Source organism: Seriola aureovittata, chromosome 12 (genome assembly GCF_021018895.1).
Source record: "Seriola aureovittata isolate HTS-2021-v1 ecotype China chromosome 12, ASM2101889v1, whole genome shotgun sequence".
Taxonomy (NCBI): Eukaryota; Metazoa; Chordata; class Actinopteri; order Carangiformes; family Carangidae; genus Seriola; species Seriola aureovittata.
In genome coordinates, this window is record NC_079375.1 from 22,522,968 (window position 1) to 22,542,821 (window position 19,854).

At 44.9% G+C, this 19,854-nt stretch overlaps 1 protein-coding gene across 1 annotated transcript in view; it reads left to right on the forward strand.

Annotated features, from left to right (window-relative positions):
• LOC130178997 (uncharacterized) overlaps positions 1–19,854 on the forward strand; it is a 141,283-nt gene that overhangs the window by 95,704 nt on the left and 25,725 nt on the right. Inside the window, exon 6 of the mRNA XM_056391689.1 lies at positions 13,172–13,353. Coding sequence (XP_056247664.1) covers positions 13,172–13,353 — 182 coding nt within the window. The remainder of the gene's footprint in view (positions 1–13,171; positions 13,354–19,854) is intronic.

Genomic DNA, 19,854 nt, shown 5'->3' on the forward strand with positions numbered 1-19,854 from the left:
AATTAGGCCTGATATAGCAGTGGCTTGCCCTGGAGTCAGTGGTGGCACAGTATAGAGCTCTGGTTGGTTCCTCAGGCTCTTACCCTGCGTATGAATGCTGCTGCAGCCCACTAATTCTATCATGAACGAGTGTGTGTGTGTGTGTGTGTGTGTGTGTGTGTGTGTGTGTGTGTGTGTGTGTGTGTGTGTGTGTGTGTGTGTGTGTGTGTCATGTGTCCAGCGGGTGCACCAATGTTGAAGTAGCAGGGGTCATTCAGCCTCGTGGGTAGTGGCTTTTTGTTCTCCTCCCTCTCTCGCTCTCTCTCTTGTTCTTCTGCACATATACATGCACAAACAAATGAGGCTTTGCGCCGACATTAGAGCCACATCAAATCGGGCCGGTCCTGCGAGGGATCCGCGGGCAGCGCTTCCCCCCTTGCGAGCTTTTCTTCCACAATCCTGTGCAGCCGAAAGAGCCTGCGAGGAGAGATTCATCGTGCAGTAATCGCCCCATACAACACAAGCTTTCCAATAGACCTACATGCAGGCAATCCAGCCTTATGGAAGCCCAAGAGGGTCTTAAATTCTCCACACTCAGAGAGTTTTCACTCTCACAACTTTCCCAGCCATCACAAAAGAAAAACAGGGAAATTTAAAACTTCATTAAATCGCCGAATCGGGGCCATTTCTGTCCCTGTTTCTTTTTCTTTTCCCCGTGTATGAGCTCGGGCCTCTGAGGAAATTAGGTGAATCCATCACACTTTCTCCGGCGATGCCCGGGCCCCTTTTTTTTTTTTTTTTTTTTTGCTTTTACAGAACATACAGGAAAGGCAGGGGGACAGGGCGCAAAGAGACTGTCTTGACAATTCTTTATTTTTTTGTGTTAACTTTTTCATCTGACCTGGCAGTGTGCCCCCTCACGCAGAATAATAGGAGCTAAAGCCATTCTCTTTTTGCCAAGCCATCACTGAGCCATGAGAGCCGGGGAAGAGGAGGTGATTTCCATGTTAATGGGAACCTTCCTGGCGGTGTCTAAACCTTTCTCTCCTTCGCGTTCCCTTTATCTCTCCTTCCTCTGCTTCCTGTCTGCTTTGTGCTTACCTACCTGTACCTGCTGTCGTGCCCAAGCACTCAATCCCTCTGCTGTTGTCTTGCAACGTTACCTTTCACCTCTCAGCCTCTGTTTACTTCTCCTCTCCTCGTCTCCTTTCTCTCGCTCTCTTTCTCTCTGTCGAGCTTGATGAATGGAGTCGCTGGACTGTGAGCGGCACATCCTCACCGAGGTGTGGTGGGCCATCGCTAGCTGTCTCGCATCAATGTGTGCTTGGGTGTGTGTGTGTGTGTGTGTGTTTTTTTTAAGCCTGCCTCTCATGTTGGTATACGCTCGTGCAAATCCTGCTTCAAACTGGAGCCCATCAAAACGGGATCCTTGGAAAGAAGTTAGACAAACGCTTTCTGAGAGTCTTTTAAAATCCTTTATACTGTAGCAGTGAGGAGCTACACTGATGTGCACTTGGCTGAACATGTACAATCCCCACCTAACCCTCTGAAGATCCCGGAGCAGCCACGTGAGCATGCTCCCCGAGGTCTTTGCCATCCCCTCCTGCCTTCTCCACACTCTTGACCCTCCTCTCCCCGGGCGCCTCAAAAACACAGCTGGAAGCGAGCCAGCGCTTCATCTCCCTCCAGATATTCTAAGCAGCTCCATACACAGTACGGTCTCTGTCAGAAAAGCAGCGGTGGGTAAACTACGCTGCCGCGGGGTTGCAAAATGAATCGCCTCAGCCCTGCACTCTCATACCTTATACATAAAGCTGGCAAGGCCGAACCGAGCGCTCCTACCAAACTTTACAGAATTCTGATACATCATTAAAAAAAAGAAACGCCTCTGTATATTGGGTAAACAGATGATCATTCTACGAGGCGAACAGGTATGAAGTACAATTTTCGGCGGAGACAGAGACGGGCCCTGCTGGAAGCCGCACACTCCCTCGCAGGAGGCTGCGGCTTCCAGCTGTTTTAATGGGACACTAATAAGCAGGAGGGGCTTGTTGTTTGGGGTGTATGAATAAAACTTTCAAGATCTGGAGTGAGAACTTGAAGAGGAAAGAAGGGAGACGGCAGGAAAAACAGACAGAAGGCGTTTCCTGAGCTTAACCTCATGAAGCTCGTAGGAGTAAACACACTGTTCTGACGGCTCCAAACTATTTATTGTTGTACCGACTTGAAGCGGAGGGAATGGGAACCATCCACACTCGTGGTTTCAAATAAATATGTCTGTCTCTATGTTTTTCCTGTAAGCGGTGTTTTTCTCTCCACCCAACACTGTCGAAGCCGTGCACCTGCACTGTCATTGTTTTTCCAGGACTGTGCGGAGGCTCCCGTGTGGTGTAGCATGTTGTAACTGCTGCACTTGCAATTATGGGTTCAACTCTCACCAGGCTCGTTTTTTTTTTTGCTACAGTGCAGGATTTCAAAGCAACACCGCTTTGCATAAAACACACTAAACGCCGAGAGAGGGGAAGGCCGGTTTCCAGAAGTAATCTGTTACACATAAACTGCTGAAGATATATTTATCTTTATTAATGCAAATGACATATTTATTTCGCTTACAGTCTGCAGATTTATATTCATAGTGTTATCAACATCTGCCGCCATTATCAGCTGTTATTTCAAGATGTTTAAAATGATTATAATTGCAATAAAACACCAGTTGGACTTTCCTCCCCTGGGTAGAGCAATAACCAGTTATCTTCCAGTTCTATCCAACTTATCTTAAGACCCTTCACTGTAACTGCAGCGGATTGCAGTTACTAATTTATTAAGATCAGATTAGTGTTATCTCAATCATCCTTTTAGAGTCATAGTTCTGATTCTCTGTACTTCACAGATCTTCTCTTCTCTTCTCTTCTTCTCTGATACATCATGGATCTGGGCCCATATTTATCAAGCGTCGCAGAGACATACAGTAAATCTTAACCGGACTAAACTTCTCTGAGTGTTTCTTTTTCATTCTTACTTTTTGGATGAGGATTGAAAGTTTTTTATTGAATTTGTCACGTTAAATAAAAACAACTTGCGTCTCTGCTGATCTAAAGGAGAGCTCTAACTCTGTGACCATGGCCCTGTTCAGACCTGGCATTAACATGCGTCTTCAGTGATCTGATCACATGTGGTCAGTTCACCCCATGTCTCATGTCCCTGCACTATATGCAAATAAACAGGTATGTGTTGTTGTTTTTAGCCAATCCAGCAGATGGTCTTGTGTGTGTGTGTGTGTGTGTGTGTGTGTGTGTGTGTGTGTGTGTGTGTGTGTGTGTGTGTGTGTGTGTGTGTCATAATGAATTATTGTTTATTAATAGTAAAATATTTTGGGTTCATCATGAAACTGTGTTGGGATTCATCAGACTGTGGCAGAGGACGTCAGTAGAGTAGGCGGTCCTTCATGTGGCCCAGTTGCGTCCTGGGTGCGCTCACACCTGAACTTAAAGCTGTTAGCTTGTGATTGGATCACCTGAGACGGATTAGTCCCAGATCTGAACTGGGCCTGTGCTAACGTGTCAGAAGCTGCCAGGACTCGGCCGTTGCGGGAAACAGTGACATCACACTCGGTCTGAGGGAGCGGTCCCCCTCTCCTTCCTGAAAGTGAAGCTCATAAATAAGAGTAATCCTAAAGTGCTTTATAAATATGGGCCCTGATTGTGTTTCCCAAACCCACTGGCATCATTTAATGTATGCAATCACTGTAAATCACTGTGCACAAACAAGCTTGCAAAAATATCCAATTTAGGTCTGGTTGAATTGTTTCCTGGTTCTTCTCCTGCAGCGTCTCCCTCTGCGTAAGAACTCACTCACACTGTTGTCACAAATTGATGCTTTTTTTTTGTCTTGAGAGGAAACATTTCTCATCTCAGTAAATCCATGTCCAGTCTGCAGCCCCTCGCCTCCAGGCTGGGGAACGACACCTTGTGTTAATTAAAGCCAACCTCTGGATTTTCCTGCTCTGCACCAGCACAGTATTTTTGGGGGGGATGGGTGGGGGGGGGGTTGAGTGTTTGATTCCTGAAACGGTTTTTCACTAATCACATCTGGCTCTAATGCTCGGTTGCAGTTGCAAAAAAGAGTAATAATGATTACGGCGATAACCTAAACAATTAGGTAACAGGCAATAATTTCCAATAATTGTTATTCCCTAATTAAGTTTTACATCTTCAGAGCCCAAATAAGTGATGGAGGAAATGAAATGAAAGGAGAAACTAATTAAAATGGAGGTGGCTAATACCAGCATGCTTTTTATCCTTTTATTTTCTCTATCCCTCTGTTTCTCTTGCTCTGTATTAATATTTCATCTAAAGTTCGGTGCTTTCTGCTTCAATAGACAGTAAAATCACTGCTGGAGACATTGCTCTCAGTCACATCTCTCTCTCTCTCTTCTCTCTCTCTCTTTCTTTTTCTCCTTCTCACTCACAGCCCTCCTTCATTTCCTCTCAGCCCCGAGTCGTATTTTTCCCGTTTTCCTTCTTCCCTTCAGCTCTGGCCGCACATTTCTCAGTTTCTCTCCTCCCTCACAATATCTCGCAGGTGGAAGCGAATGTCAGCGGCGAGTCTTAACTGGTTTGATCCAGCGGCAAACTCTCCTTTCCCTTCTCTTAGTCACACCAGTCAGTCATTCAACCAGCCAACCAGCCAACCAGCCAGCCAACCAGCCAGCCAGCCAGCCAGCCTGCCACTTTGTCATTTTAGCATTTAGTCAGTGCGCTCCAGAGTCAGTCAAAGTAAAGCTTTTTAGCCACTTGATATCCCGGCTGGAGATGGCGCCTGCATTCTCTTCTTAACCTTGCAGCTGGATCTCATTTTAAACGAATATACAGTGTGTGACCTAAAAAAAAAAAGGATTTGAGTGGAACTGCTGCAGGAAGTTTCATTATATAAGTTACACGTACATATCTGCTTGACTTGATCCTGAGAGGAAGCCGTGTTGATTCAGGATTGACACGGGCGGTGGAGTCGACATTGTTTAGCACTGTTTGTTCTTGGGCACCTGGGTGTGCCCACGCCAGCATGCAAGTGCAGGAATTCACGTACTAATGGACTAATGGACACACACACACACACACACACACACACACACACACACACTCACTCAGGCACACCCTGCCTCTTCCTCCTACTCCATATGGCATTAAAGCAGAGCTCAGTAATGGCTAATGGCCTGCCGCTCTGTGCAAGGCAAGTTAAACAGCAGAATGCAGCGTTGTATACTTCTTACCCTGGAGCCTGTGAAGGAACAAACCTACACCGTTTCATTATTAACCTCATTAGCAGCGAGATAGAGAGCGTCACTTCCACTTCCACTCTCGCTGCATGCAGTCTCGTTTAACCCTGTAGTGGCTCAGGAGGAAGCCACAACATCTCTGACAACTTTTCATCTCTCCGTCCTCCCGCCTCGGCTCGCGCTCCCTCTCTCTGTCTCTAACACTCGTCAAGTTGCCTAAATCACCCTCTCTCCGCCTTGATCCTCCCTTCCCTCTCTCTGGCCTTTTCCGTTAAGCCCTCTTGAGTTCGAGTGCCTGTGTGATGGACTCCCCCTTAAACGGATGCAGATTTTATTCAGGCTATTTTCAAAACCAGTGCGTGCGCTTTAGCCAGCTAGACATTTTTTTAATGACTCCCCTAACTCGATGCCTTCTACCACCACCATCGGCATCACAAGAACAACGCCGCCTCTGCTTCAGATAAGATGTGGCGGCGTCACATGCTCTTATTTATTTTTTATTTCCTTTCCTTCCCCGGTGCTTTTACAGCACAGTCCACACTTCGTCTTCAAAAAGTGGTTCCCTGCTGGTTTTTTTCACCCTTCGCATTTCTCTCTTCCCACCTTCTGTGTCCCTCTTGTGTTGCATCTTGCGCTTCACATTTAAACTGTCCTTTTACAGGCGCCCCCTCGTCTGTTAGATCATTCACAGCCCCCCCACCCACCCACCCACCCAGCAGTTTCTCAATTTAAGTGCTTTTTTCTCCACTTTCAAACCTGTATTAAACGACACCCTCCCTAATTAACACTCACCACCTGCCTTTTCACTCCATTTCCAACTAATCCCCCAGCCGGCGTTCATCCCATCGCCCCAGTCCCCGTCCAATTGTTACATCCCGTATTGAACTGGGTTTGACAACAGTCAGGGGAGTCAACACAGGCTGATGTGGGCCAGGTGAAAAAGAGACGTGAAGAGAGTGTCTTCTTCTCTGTGAAGTAGTGTCCAAATACAGCGCAGGAGGGCTTTCGATCTCCTCTCCCTGCACAATTATGGCCAGCTCAGCGGGGAGCACCTATATTAGTCAGACGAGAAGCATTGAACCAATGCACCCATGCTGTTTCCTCACAGCCCGCTCTAATGGCTGTACCTCTGCGAACAAAGGCGAAGGACAGATCCAAACTGCTTTCTATTTTCGTCCTACGTGTGATTTTTATCAGAGACCTGAGCTGCTTTTTGAGCTCTGTGTGCTGGGATTCTCCTCCCTGCCACTCACCTTTTTACTATCCTCTTTCCCATCCTGCTTTGCATGATCCCCCCTCTTTTTTACCCCCCCCCCGTCCATCACATGTGGAAATGATGTATGACTTGTGTTGCCAGCTGCTCTCCTGAGTGAGCAGAAAGCTGATAATGACTAGGTCTAGCCTACTCCGCCAGCCTCACACCCCCGTTGTCACTCTCCTCGTGAGCACTCCCTGTGTGTGTGTGTGTGTGTGTGTGTGTGTGTGTGTGTGTGTGTGTGTGTGAGGGAAAGAGCCCTTGTGTGGTGGCGTAGGTTTGTGTTGTCCCGCTTCACCGTACAATAGCTCAGATCAATACAGACCGCAGTCTCTGACTTGTAAATAACTTTCCTAATTTGCTGTCTCATTAGCAACGGGGCCTGTTTATGTTCGAGTCGTCTCCGTCTCAGCCTTCTGGTGCTATGTCGGTCCCAGATGGTAGGCATGGTAGTCACACCGCATAAACTGGCATTTAGCATTGACAGCACACGCTGTCCCTTTCAGTGGGCAGACCCCTGCAGGGCCATGTGGGTGCTGGCACACTCTGTCAGCAGCAGAATATATTTACTTTAAGGATTGTTATGTCACACTCAACACTTTCCTGTGTTTGATCATGTCAGGTGAACCCAGTGGGGAATTCTTAGAGCAGGTAAAACAACAAAGACACGCAGACTTTAGTGGTTGTTGAAAATGTTCTGTCTTAAACCACGGACATTATTATGCTGCTATAACAAGAGAACTTTCCACATGATCTGCAGGGATTTGCCCCCATTCAGGCACAAGAGCATTAGTGATGTCAGGCACTGATGGCTTTTGATAAAGCCTGGCTCACAGTCAGGGCTCTAATTCATCCCAAAGGTGTTGGATGGGGTTGAGGTCACAGCTCTGCACAGGCCAGTAAAGTTCTTCTGCACCAAGCTGGGAAATCCATTTCTTCACACGTCGAGGGCAGTGTCATGTTAAAGCAGGAAATGGCCTTCACCAAACTGTTACCACAAAGGCGGAAGGACACTATGGTCCACAGTATCATTTCATGTGGTTGCACAAAGATTTCTCCTTCAGTGGAAGCAGGGAGTTAAATATCAGTTATTAGTGTCCCCTGGAAACACTCGGGTTGTGTGGATAGAGTTTGCAGCGCATGTGTTGTCAAATTGATGAAGCTGTTTTCTGAATTTGTCTGTGTTTTGTCTACTTGCATGTGTTTTCTTAAGCTGCATTGCGTTGAGCTCTCTGGGCCACCGTACTGATCTTTCTCCAGCCTTAACAAAGTGAAATGGAAGCCTAAACAGAACCATAAATAACTTCTCATGCTTTAGTTTAAAATAGACTTTATAGGAAAACAATGAAAGGCGGTGTCAGTGAACATTTTGCAGATACGTTTTATCAGCGTTTTGGGACGATGCTGATAAAACATCAGCATCACTACGTTTCTCTCAAACCCTGTTTGCCCTTGCATTTAGTAGGTGAACGTAATTTCTCTGAGACAGAGGTGCATGAAGATTTGTCTTTTACAGGCTTGAAATGATTTTGTTTTTATTATATTGATGGAGGCTGAGGAATAGCATTTGCTGTTTGTTGTCACTCGCAGGAACTTATCCAGTTTTTTTTAGAATGGAGGGAATAGAAAGCCTTTATTGTCATTGTACTGTGCAAAATACAATGAAATTAGGAGCTGGTGCTACTCCTGGTTGGTGCTTCAGTTAAAAACAATTAAAAGAGAGCTTCACACACATTATCAGCCTGTGATTATTGCACAAGTGTGGATATAATTCTTTGGAGTGGAAAATTGCAGGGGAATGAAGAAAGTTGCACAAGCACTGTGTTTGCATTTTGCATGATTGTGCTGAATAAAAGTGCAAATGGCTTTAAACTGTTCAGTAGTCTAATGGTCTGAGTTTTAAAATGACCTGTAGCGCCTGCCAGAGTGCAACAGGTCAAACAGGTGGCGGCCGGGGTGCGAACGCTCCTCAGGCTCTGGACAGGTAGCGGGTGTTGGCGATGTCAAAAGAGGGCAGCCAAGAGGGCAGGACATTGACAGTGTTTGTGATCGGAAGGGAAAACATAATTATGAAGTGAAAGAAAGTAGCTAAATTCACAGTTCTGGTTTGTGGAGAGTAATGAATAAAGAGAAACACGTTCCTCCATATGAGTAACAGCACTGTGGGAGTTCATTGTATGTGAAACTATGAAGTCCTTTTTGCAGGCGGTGCTCGTGGACTGTAGTACCTTCAAGTGACCTTAAATCACTTGATCCTGTGTTTTTCTCCTTTTCAATCCATTAGTATAGAAGTTGAAACCAGCCATTACATCCTGTACATTACACTTTCCAGATAGAGGGACACGCTGCTCGTCTAGTGGAGCACCTGAGTAAATTGCAGAAGGCGGAGCGACGGGGGAGAAGGATGAAACAGTTGTTCACCAGGAGGTAAATGAAGTCAAGTAAAAAAAAAAAAAAAGGAGTGGGTAAAGAGCAGCCTGGAGAGCAGCATATGGTGATGGGGCCAATTCACAGCCCTTTAGAGCCATAAGGCCGGCAGTGAGCTTAACGCTACTGTCACAGTTACTGCTGAAGAAAATGCTGCAGCGCTAGCTCTCAGCTAACCACTTATTTAACCATGAAAAAACAAATCTCATTTGAATTTCAGTGATGAATTTGTGTCACTTGTGCTGTTATGTAATCTCCGCCGAGGATCAGTTGGCAAAAAATCTCAGCCATTATACCGGCAGCCGCAGACGGAAAACGCTAACAAACAAATGATAAAAAGAATTTCCTCTCAGTCAATAAAACAGCAATTAATAGACGCCGCTCAGGTAAACATGCAGATCATAACTCGGAAACAATCTGATTATAAAAGGCAGCTTATTAAAAAAATTACAACTGTTTGATTCACTGTGGTTTCATCTTGATCAAGAAAGAATTTGTTCTAATCTTTTCAAATCCATCTTGGCTGTTCTGTTTTTTAGAGTTGTCCATGATAATATTACTACAGCAGTAACAAGTTGACTGTCTGTTTGTCAGCTGAGAAAAAAGGTTGGAGTTACAGTGTTTTCACCTGCTATTTCTTCTCATCTTATGAGATTTTTTTTTTTTTTTTTTCCAATATGTGATGGAAGGTTAAATTTCCCTCCTCTGATCATGTTCAGTTTGAAACCACCACCAAATAGCTCATCTCCCAGATGGATGTCTTTATTGTGAGTGCAATGCCTTCAGTACACAGTCCATGTTCTGCACAGACAGCATCAGTAACTGGGAGTGACCTCCAGGCAAGAAGCTAATTAAACAAAGATAGAAGGCAGAAAAAACAGTCGTTATAAAACATGATTTATTTCTAGATGTTTGTGACAGAATACATCATAATACAAAAACTCTTTTTAACATGTAATATTCTAACAAGCGGTTGTCTCACCTATTGATATTAGGGACTTTAAACAGCGACGGTTGAAGTGACAGCTACGCCTGTACACATTCGAACGCGCTGCCATAGTAGTGGAGTTCAAAGATCGCTAAGCAACATTTGACTCAATCAACGGCTACTTCACTACTTCAGGAAACCGAGGTCGCTCTGAACATTGTTACAATATGTCTCTTAAAATGGCCCGAAATGTCTTGATATTTTAGAAACAATTAAATATCAAATGGGGAGTTTTTATGAATCAGTCTGTGACTTCAGCACCACGGACAGCGCCATGGTTTTCTCAGTAAACAGCACAGTCAGGAAACTGTGGGCTGGAGAGGGAGGAAGGCAGGTTAACAACAGTTTGTGCATTTTGCTCGTAGCACCCACACCACAGCACCACCCACAGTTTCTCTCTGGTTACTGACAGTGTCACCGTTCCTCCTTCACCCCAGGTTGAGAGTTTGGGTCTCTTCCTTGATGCCCCCTCGACTCTGGAACTCACTTCACCAAGACATCCGTGAAATTGACTCTCTTCCTCCCTTCAGATCCCACCTCTTCAAACTATTCTGTTTGACTCCATCACTAGCATCCAATGCAATCATATCTATTTTTACCAATTATATTTATTCCAATTTATTTAGTATTTTATGCATTGGTCTTGTTATTTTATTTCTTTTACTGTGTGTTGTAAGGTGTCCTTGAGTGCCTTAAAAAGGCGCCTATAAATAAAATGTATTATTATCAAGTCCTGGTCTGTATTAACACTACAGAGACGAGGCCTTCAAGAGCTGTGGTTGGACAGGACTGCTTTTGTGGTCTTAATCCTTTTCAGTAACACACACGTAACAAAAACATCTCTGCTCACCACCATCACCGCTCTCTATCACAGCGAATGAAAATAGCTCTACCTCCAGTTCTATAAGGTCGTGTGTAGCCAGCCGTCACTCTATAGTTAATGAAAGAATGTAAACATATCTGCTCTGGGGATGATACAATCTGATCACATGAAATAAATCCGTCCAGCGCTGCAGTTGTTGTGATATGAACGGATGAAATCTGACACGGGGATATAAATCAAAACCCACACCATACATTTACTGTGTTAACCCGTTGCATCAAGCATGAATGCAGCTTTGGAGAAGGAGTCGGGGTGAATGGATGTGTGCACAAAGCATCTGACTTTGATCAGGAGAATCCTGTTTGCACCCGTTCTCCTACAGTCAACACTGGTTTCTGTTAACCAGGACAACAATCCTCCCCTGACCTTGTACGGAAGTTTAATCAGGGCTGCAGCCACTGTACCACTGAGAAAACCCACGTCACGCCTGCTGTTGACATTCTGGCTTTACATTCTCGATTTCAACTTACACATGGGGGATTTGTTTTGCTGATTCCAGTACTTTTAAACCTGTAGAGAAAGCTCGAGTGTTTCTTCATTTTCATGGCGCCTGGCTTAGGATCAGGGGGCTTGAACTCGTGACATCAGGGGCGACTGTGGCTCAGGCACGGCCACTAATCGGGAGGTCGGCGGTTTGACTCCTGAACCCAAAATTGCCCCTGATGTAGCACTGCTGTGTGAATGTGGTAGAAAAGTGCTGTATGAATGTGAACGCTTGTGTGAATGTGGCTTGTAATGTAAAGCGCTTCGAGTGGTCGATAAGAGTCCATTTCTAAAATCAGAGCTAATGTCCTTGTTTTAATTGCTTAAAACGTAACCAAAACCTCGCCACAGGTTTTCCGGTTTAGAAAACCAGATTAAAAAGAATAATTTTTAAAGCAGTCATTTGTGTTTTGAAGGCACTGACAAAAATGGTGTCCTTCCAAGAGGATTGTCAGATCACACGGTCCTATGGGTCGTTTTTTGAATGCAGTGACAAGCAACCTGATTTAGCTGTTGGAGAGAGAGAAACCCCTTTGTGTTTTTAAAAACGGCAACATTAGTAATTATCAGCAGGGAAGCCTACGCCGGAGATTTGACATCAACAGACTTAAAGAGACAACAATCAAACACGCTGAGTGATAACTTTGGTTGCAGATGCCACTTTGATGTCTGAACTGTAATGCTGATCCACAAAGTGAAATAACCTCACTTTTTTTTTGTCTCGCTCTGATGTTGTCAGCTTTACAGGAATTCATCTGACTGTGTGTTGGCCCAGATACTGTCTGGTTGAAGTGCTGGCTATCTTTTATTCTGTCAACCCAAATGTGTTTGTGCGATGTCGTTCTCTCCCTCACGTTTACAGGTCTATCTGATTCCCTTAGCTTTAGCCGAGCAGATAACAGCTCTGTTTGAATGAGCCTGTCTGTTCTGTGTGTGAGCCAAACAGTGATATCTTGCTTTTTTTCCCCCTTCTCGCTCAATTTCTATCTTTCCCACCATACTTAGTCTTGTCAGTGCTGCTGGTGGACTGTGTGTGTGTGTGTGTGTGTGTGTGTGTGGCTGAAATAAAGTGGTAGTTGGATATTTGAATTTATATGTCTGCTTTTTATGCAGTTATGTGAGTCCACTGATGTTGTGTCTGGTTCTCCATATTTTCATCAGAAGGTGCATCAGGTGAATAATAAGAGAAAAGAGCTCTGTGTGTGTGTGTGTGTGTGTGTGTGTTTGTGTGTAATACAAACTGCACAGCCAGGAAAAGAAGGGACTCATAATGTGCCTCTTTAATGGCAGCAGCACTAAAAGGAAAAGCAGCATGTTTAAACATGATGGCAGCACACATGAAACAGCCTGTTATCTTGATTAATACTTGTTAGCAGGAGGAAGGAACGCACGACTCAGGGACTAAAAAGTTGAGGTTTGTGATGAGTAGTTGGCTCACATCATCCGGTTCGAATGTTCTGAGGGAGACGCAGCCGCTTCTCCCACAGTAATCTTTGCTTTTTTCTCTATCTCCTCTACTCCTTCTGTTTTTTAATCCATGCCTCTTTTTAATTTAGCTACTTTTTTTAAAATGACAGGTTTTTCTGGCTGTATTTTACCTGGATTTTAATAATATCTCAGTGCTGAGCGCTCAAACACACACACTCTGCCTTTCTCTTCTTTAATCTGTCCCCTTCATCCTCGCAGTTCTGTTAAATTAAATGGCGCCTTATCTGAATGAAATATTGTAAATATTGGCTCGGCACAGGTGGGGAAAAGCAATTTGAAAACAGTTCAAAAGACAAAATGAAATGTTTAACTAACAAATGAAGTGTATCGGCGCTAATGAAAGATGGAGACTGTTTCCCTAATGTGCACCGTCATGTCATCTGTCTCTCCCAGGCATGTGGTCCTTCTCTGTTTCCGAGCTGGCCATCCCGGGCGCCGAGATAGGGCGTATTTCAGCCACTGACGCCGACCTCGGCGAGAACGCCAAGCTGGAATATACCATCCTGGAGGGGGAGACCGGGGACACGTTCAACATCACCGGAGTGAACCAAGAGGCTGTCATCACGCTCAACAAGGTGGGTGGGGTGGGGGGACGGAGGCGGAGGGACGGACAGACGGAAGGAGGGGCGGAATAGGGAGGAGGAAGATGCGGGAAGGGTCATTTGGATGTCACGAGCAATGATGGCAGGGGAGGAGAAGGAGACAGATGAGGGAGGGGTGAGAGAGCATGAATAGGAAGGTGCTGGTTTGAAAGGGTAAAGGGGAGAGGGGGCAGGACAGAGGAGGATGGAGAGAGAGAGAGAACAGATGATGAGGGGGAGGAGAGGTGAAGTGAGCAGGTTTTTTTTTTCTTTGAGAGGTGTTTTGTTTCGTCTGGGAGTCAAAGCATATCCAACACCGTGTTGCCTAAGCCCATTAACCTGGAATTACCTGGAAATACACAAACAGGCTATACAAGCCTATAAGATTTAACATGACTCATCTCTCCGACGTCTTTACAGTGAGGATCTTACGATTTAACGTGATCTATATTCATCTTACCTTTTCTCCTTATTTGACTCCCATCAGACGAGAGTGTTTTTGATGAGCTTCTAACAACTAAATTTGCTGCTTGATTCACCCACTGTAAACAAGCCTCCGTTTTTTATCAATATTTCCATCTGTTTGCAGCAAACATAATGAAACATCCATTCGAAAATCCAATCAAAGCATGACGCATCCAAATGCAAATGTTTGCGGCGGCTGAGTTGAGTCTAATTTGCAGAAAAACTGTTTTGACCACTGTTGAGGTGTTTTGACTGCTGCCTTTCAGCCAAGCTTTTCTGTGCGGAGCATTTGCATGTACAGAGGGATCAAATAGACTCTGCCCTTCCATTCTGAGTTCACTTGGCTAATAGTTCCCTTTAGTGTAATTCTAGATGATTTCAATTTCAAACAGCCATCCCCTAAGCAGCCCTGTCATCCCGAATAACCACATTCTTATAAAGACGTGTGTGCACGGTGGGGGCAAGGAGTGCTGACACCCGCTAATCACCAGTGTGACTCGTTAAAGTACATGCATGTCTGTCTCAGGAGGAGGACGGAGGCCCTGGCACTCGCATGTAATGCAGGTTTAATGGGAACAAGGGCCTTGTGTGTGTGTGTGTATGTGTGTGTGTGTGTGTGTGTGTGTGTGTGTGTGTGTGTATATATATAATGCTTTCAATTCAAAGGATCCTTTCAGACACTTCAATTAAGACACATGTGTCTCCTGTGATGCCATTAGCCACTCTGATGTATGGGATGTCAGTCATTAACAAAGCGTGCTCACGTGCTTGTTATGTATGTTATATAATATACACCACACAGGCAGTCACATTCATGCATATGCGGTGTATGTATTATGATGCGGCAACAAATTCCATGAAAAACACAGCAATTGATTGATCCTAATATACGTTCTTCCTGCGTATCCAAGGCCTTCATCAGTGAGCACAAACAGCTGCACCAAGCAACAGGCTCCTTCATTACAGGAACCTGTGCACCGTACAGTCCACTCCATTTCCTGAAGAAGAATATTTTGCTTATAAAATAAAGTCAAAACTTAAGGCCTCATTTTTGTTTGACCTGCAGTCAAAACTCAAAAGACGTTCAATTTCAAGAGGTGAAAAAAACGGGAGTGAAATACAAAAACTCTCACATTGAAGAAGCCGAAACTGGGAAACTGTGTATGAATGAAAGTTTTTGCTTCTTCTTCAAACCATTGGTTTGGTTGGTCAGCTGATGATTGACTCAACAGTGAAATGCTGCGTCACCATCTTAAAACAAGGTTTTTGTTGGTCAATTGTGAAATCGCTTTCTGCTGCTTCAAGATGATGCCCCCATTGGTGCACAGGTAAATGCAAATGTATTTCCTGTTTAAACAGCGTGGGCGCTGGATGGGAAAATGACAACTGCGTCAGTCTGAAACTAGCAAAGACTCTTGCGTGGCGCTTTGCGGCCGGTGTGAGATACGGCCCCGTATCTCGCCGTGTCACAGGGATCCATCTATAACTTGGAAGATGAAAAAAAGTTCCCAAACTCATATGCTGATAAAAATCCTTTGGAAACTCATCAGAAGAAGAAGATCCTGAACTTTCTGAAACATTTCCATTCTGGAGAAATCTTGTTTTCAGAGAACAGAGACAATCTGCACGAAATAACAGCAATTTTTCAACTCTGTCAGAAATATTGCTATTTATATTCAAAAATGCGTTATGTGTGATTGCACCGGTGACTGGTGCACAGGAGTGTGTGTGTGTGTGTGTGTGTGTGTTCACGGTATTTCTAAGTGCTATTTGAGGCCACCTGGAGTGGCGTAAGGTTCTTGGAGATGTTTCACCTCTCTTCAGTCCCGTCGCCTTCATTTAGTGCATAGAAACTCTGCAGCGGTGAAGCTGTGCATACTGGTGTATGCAGGGAGTGTGTGTGTGAATTTATCACTGTGTCAGTTCTCAGCCTTGGGTTTGCAGGATTCATTAAAAACAATCCGCACCTGGAGGTGGTGTGTGGAGCAGGATTTCCAAGCTTTTTTTTTTGAAGAGAGGCAGAGAGGCAGGCAGAGGACTGGATACACTGAGAGATGCAGGAAGAAAGAAATCAAAGGTGAGGGCCCAGGAATAAGGGAAAAAGAGTGGGGATGAAGACGGAGAGAGAAAGATGGGAGAGGTGAGGGAGGAGTGTTAAAATGAGCTCCTGAGAGACAGTGGCAGCTGAGAGTGCGGTATAACAAGGTAGTAAGAGTATAAAGGGACCAGAGAGAGAGACATGCAAAGGGAGGAAGAGAGATGCAGAGACAGCGAGAGCTGCGAAATCACTGACAGCCACAGAGAGAAATTAGCACAGCTAGAGACTGAGAGGCACAGGGAGGTAGAAAAACTCATCCAGAAAGACAAGCAGGTAAAAATGACAAAATAAATAATAAAAAGAGCTTAAATGGAAAAAAAAACCAACCTTAGAGATAGGGAGGCAGCAACAAGCACAGTGAAGAAGAGAGAGCAGCGAAGGGAGAGAGGGAAAAAAAGGGGCAACCTGCTGCGTACCGAAGGAGGATCGATCACTTCAACATGTGCTGGGCGACCAGCGAAACGGGCGGGAAAATTACATGTAGACTCATACAGACACCTCCCACCTGCAGTATTCCTCCCATTGGATCCAGACACACAAAACAAAGCGTACAATTAATATTTCAACATGGCCTCCTTCGCGCTGTTTTGTGTGGCTTTAATCCCTCTACAAAGGCACCAAGAAAGAGAAATAGATTAGACCAGGATTGCTGCAATGGGTGAAATATTGAATGAAACTGAAGACTCATGGGTTGCGTGTGGATTCGTTTTCAACGCTTCCAAGAAAAGCAGAGCTTATATTGAATATTTTCAGACGCTGTAAGGCACCATTTACATTAGATGTAGTCCTTGGCAGCGCTGGGATTTTGTGTAAATGTAGGTGTGCTACAGGAAACTCTTCATATTAATAATATTAATGAAAAAAATCTGACTTGAATAGATAAAGAGGGATTTAGCCTTTCAGGGAAACTAATGAAAAACATGTAAGATGGGCTACAACTCTAATAGAATTAAAGTAAACAAAGCGTAAAATTAGCGCTAAGCTTCCCCTCAGTTTCCACTTCGTTAAACAAACAAACAACCAAAAAAATTTTTTAAAATACAAGAGCAATGCTTTTCTTTTTGCTGTTGCTATGCGTTCGTGCATCTGTTTGGGTTGCGTTACAGTGTCACATCGGCCCTCTGTACATTTTCCCGGAGTCAGGCGGCTTTCAAACTGTGAAGGATTTTAACAGGGAAGGAGATGATCTGTGCGCCCCCGGAGAAGGAAGGATTTCCGAGTGGAACAATTTGTGTTGCCACAGAGTGTTGCCTTGACCTTGCTGGTCATCTCACCGCTGTGGGCTGAATCTCTTTAACCGATGATCTGAGATGCACTGTCTCTCTCTCTCTCTCTCTCTCTCTCTCTATCTCTCTCTCTCTCTCTCTCTCTCACACACACACACACACACACACAGTCAGATACACAGAATGGGGATGCACACCTACACAAGCACCAATAAACCACAGAGAGATACATACAGAGACACACATCAATACAACACACTTGACCTTGCAGCTCCCTGTGTTTAAACTGGCAAATGAGCGAAAAGAGCTGCAAAGAGGCGCGATTGCTCGTTTAAAGATGGAGAGGGAGGCTGCGCGGCAGAGCTCGTCTTTACCTCTCTACCATGTGTCAGATGGGAGGTGGGTGGGAGAGTGAGCTGACGGGGAGGGGAGGCGGGGGAGGCGGAGGGGGTTAATAGCAGATTAGGGATATATAGAGTCAAGAGGGAGCTGGTGGAAGGAGTTAGGAGATAGTTAAAATGAGACAGAGAGAGAATGTGTGATGACAAAATGGAGCTCGGGAGAAGAAAAAGGGGGAGGAAGGCAGACGGAGAAAATGAGACGGATGAAGACGAGGAAGACTGTGGATGATGTGCCGACGAGCAAAGGGAGGAGGAGGAAAACATGGTAGAGCCATAGCTCTAGCCAAGCTGGGTCATTAAAAGCCTGCAAGACTGGGCTCCGACTGAAGCTGCCTGCTGCTTATCACTGCTTATTTACTGTCAGTCCCTCAGAGACCCCCAGCAATAAAAAGATTTCTCTCCCTCTCCCCATTCTCCCTTACTCTATCACCCCACCACCACCACCATCCCACGCCCCCACCCCAACCATTACCTCACCCCCAACCTCAACCCTTTTACCCCCTTTCTCATCATCTGCTGCTGTCTCTCTGCATTTTGTTTCTCTCTCTCTCTCTCTGACCCCCCCTCCCTCATACACACACGTATATATCCAAATATGCAGGGGGAGACACACAAGCTAAAACGCGAGTAAATATAAACACACACACACACACACACACACACACACACACAGGCCCTCCCTACCCTATCTCGTCCTTGCTCTGTTTTGTGTCTGGAGGCCATGTCAGACAGTGTGTGTTTGTTTGTCTGTGACTCAGCCCAGGTCTGCCTCATTCACATTCACGTGTGCTCGTAAAGAGAAACACAGAAAGACGCACATATCCGTGCAGATATATTCACAGACATACTAACACAAACAGACTATTCATCCATTCAATAAAAAAAATAAATAAATAAAACTTCCCCTTTCTAGTTTCTTCCTCATTTTATGCTCTTTAATTGTCCCGTCCCATCAGCTCTGCTCCACTCCAGTTATTTACTTATTACATATAGCTGTTAATGAATGTATACATTGCTGCTAATAGATTTTTGATACAGCATGTGAACAAGGCCACAGTGTAAGTAGCAGGTAATTGAGGAATTACCATAACACTCCCCAGCACAGTGGCTCCTTGACATAGCTCTGCAGCAGTGCCCCCTAATGGCCAGAGGGTAACATTCAAGCCAATGGGAGCTCTTAACTGGTGGAGGCTGGTTAAGGTTTCATTGGAATCAATCAACTAATCAAAATCTAATCAGCTGCTCCAATGAGGAGCAATTAGAAGAAAAGGAAGAGGCATGGAACGTCTTGTCATCAGCTGATGGACACAGATGCTTTACATGCAAATCAGACAGGTGATGATTCAATGAAGGCCTACCTGTGTTTTGATGGTTGGAGCATTTATTACAACTGAAGCATTAAAAATAAACAAAAAAAAAAACTTTAAAAGCAAACTAGGATAATGCCCAGATTTCACAGCACCTCTTTACACATGTATACTGTATTTAATAGCATGTATATAACAAAGTGGGATCACTAGACGCAACACTAGGCATGTCACAACATCATTAATACGAACCCGGCGATATCCCGATTCAGGAGTTTCCCTTTTGAGGTGTGTTTTCGGGGTGCTGTGAGCTGTGTAAGCCTGCTATTTGTGCGCCTTTCTTTCCTTTTACCTGGGGGACAAGCTAGCTCGCGCATGTGTCAGTTTGCCGTTATTATTTCCATATGCTCTCACTTAAAACGGCTGGCTAATCCTCGGTCACACGCCAGCAGTGCGCCCAGGATTATCTGTGTTTGTTTTCTCACGCGGAGGAGAGATTGTGTTAATCTCCTCTGAGGGAAAAAGAGAGAAAAAGATGGAGAGAGGAAGAGAAAGCGAAAGGGGGGGAAGAGAGAGAGAGAGAGAGACCAATGTCTCGCTCATATGTTGGAGGAAAAAAAAGGAAGACACAGGACATCTGGGAGAGAAATAAGACAGAAACAGAAGAAGAACAAAGTCAAAAGGGAGATTTAAACGAGTCTTTGTTCTCCCATCTCTGCAGTTGTGCTTGTTGGCAGAAATGTCCAAAGCTGCGTTTGTCATCAGACAAATGTGATGTATGATCTTGATTTAGGATGCACGAAATCAAGAAAGGACTCAAGCTGCCAAGGACAGCAGGGCGCTGAACGCACACAAGCATGCACATGCCACAGACCATATACACACTCGCACACTTATAGGTGAGCACAAGAACACACATGTTCACTTGAGTATTTATTTTCCCTCAATTAGAGAAATGTCAGTGAGAGGCACCGACTCTGTGCTGGAAAGCCTCACCC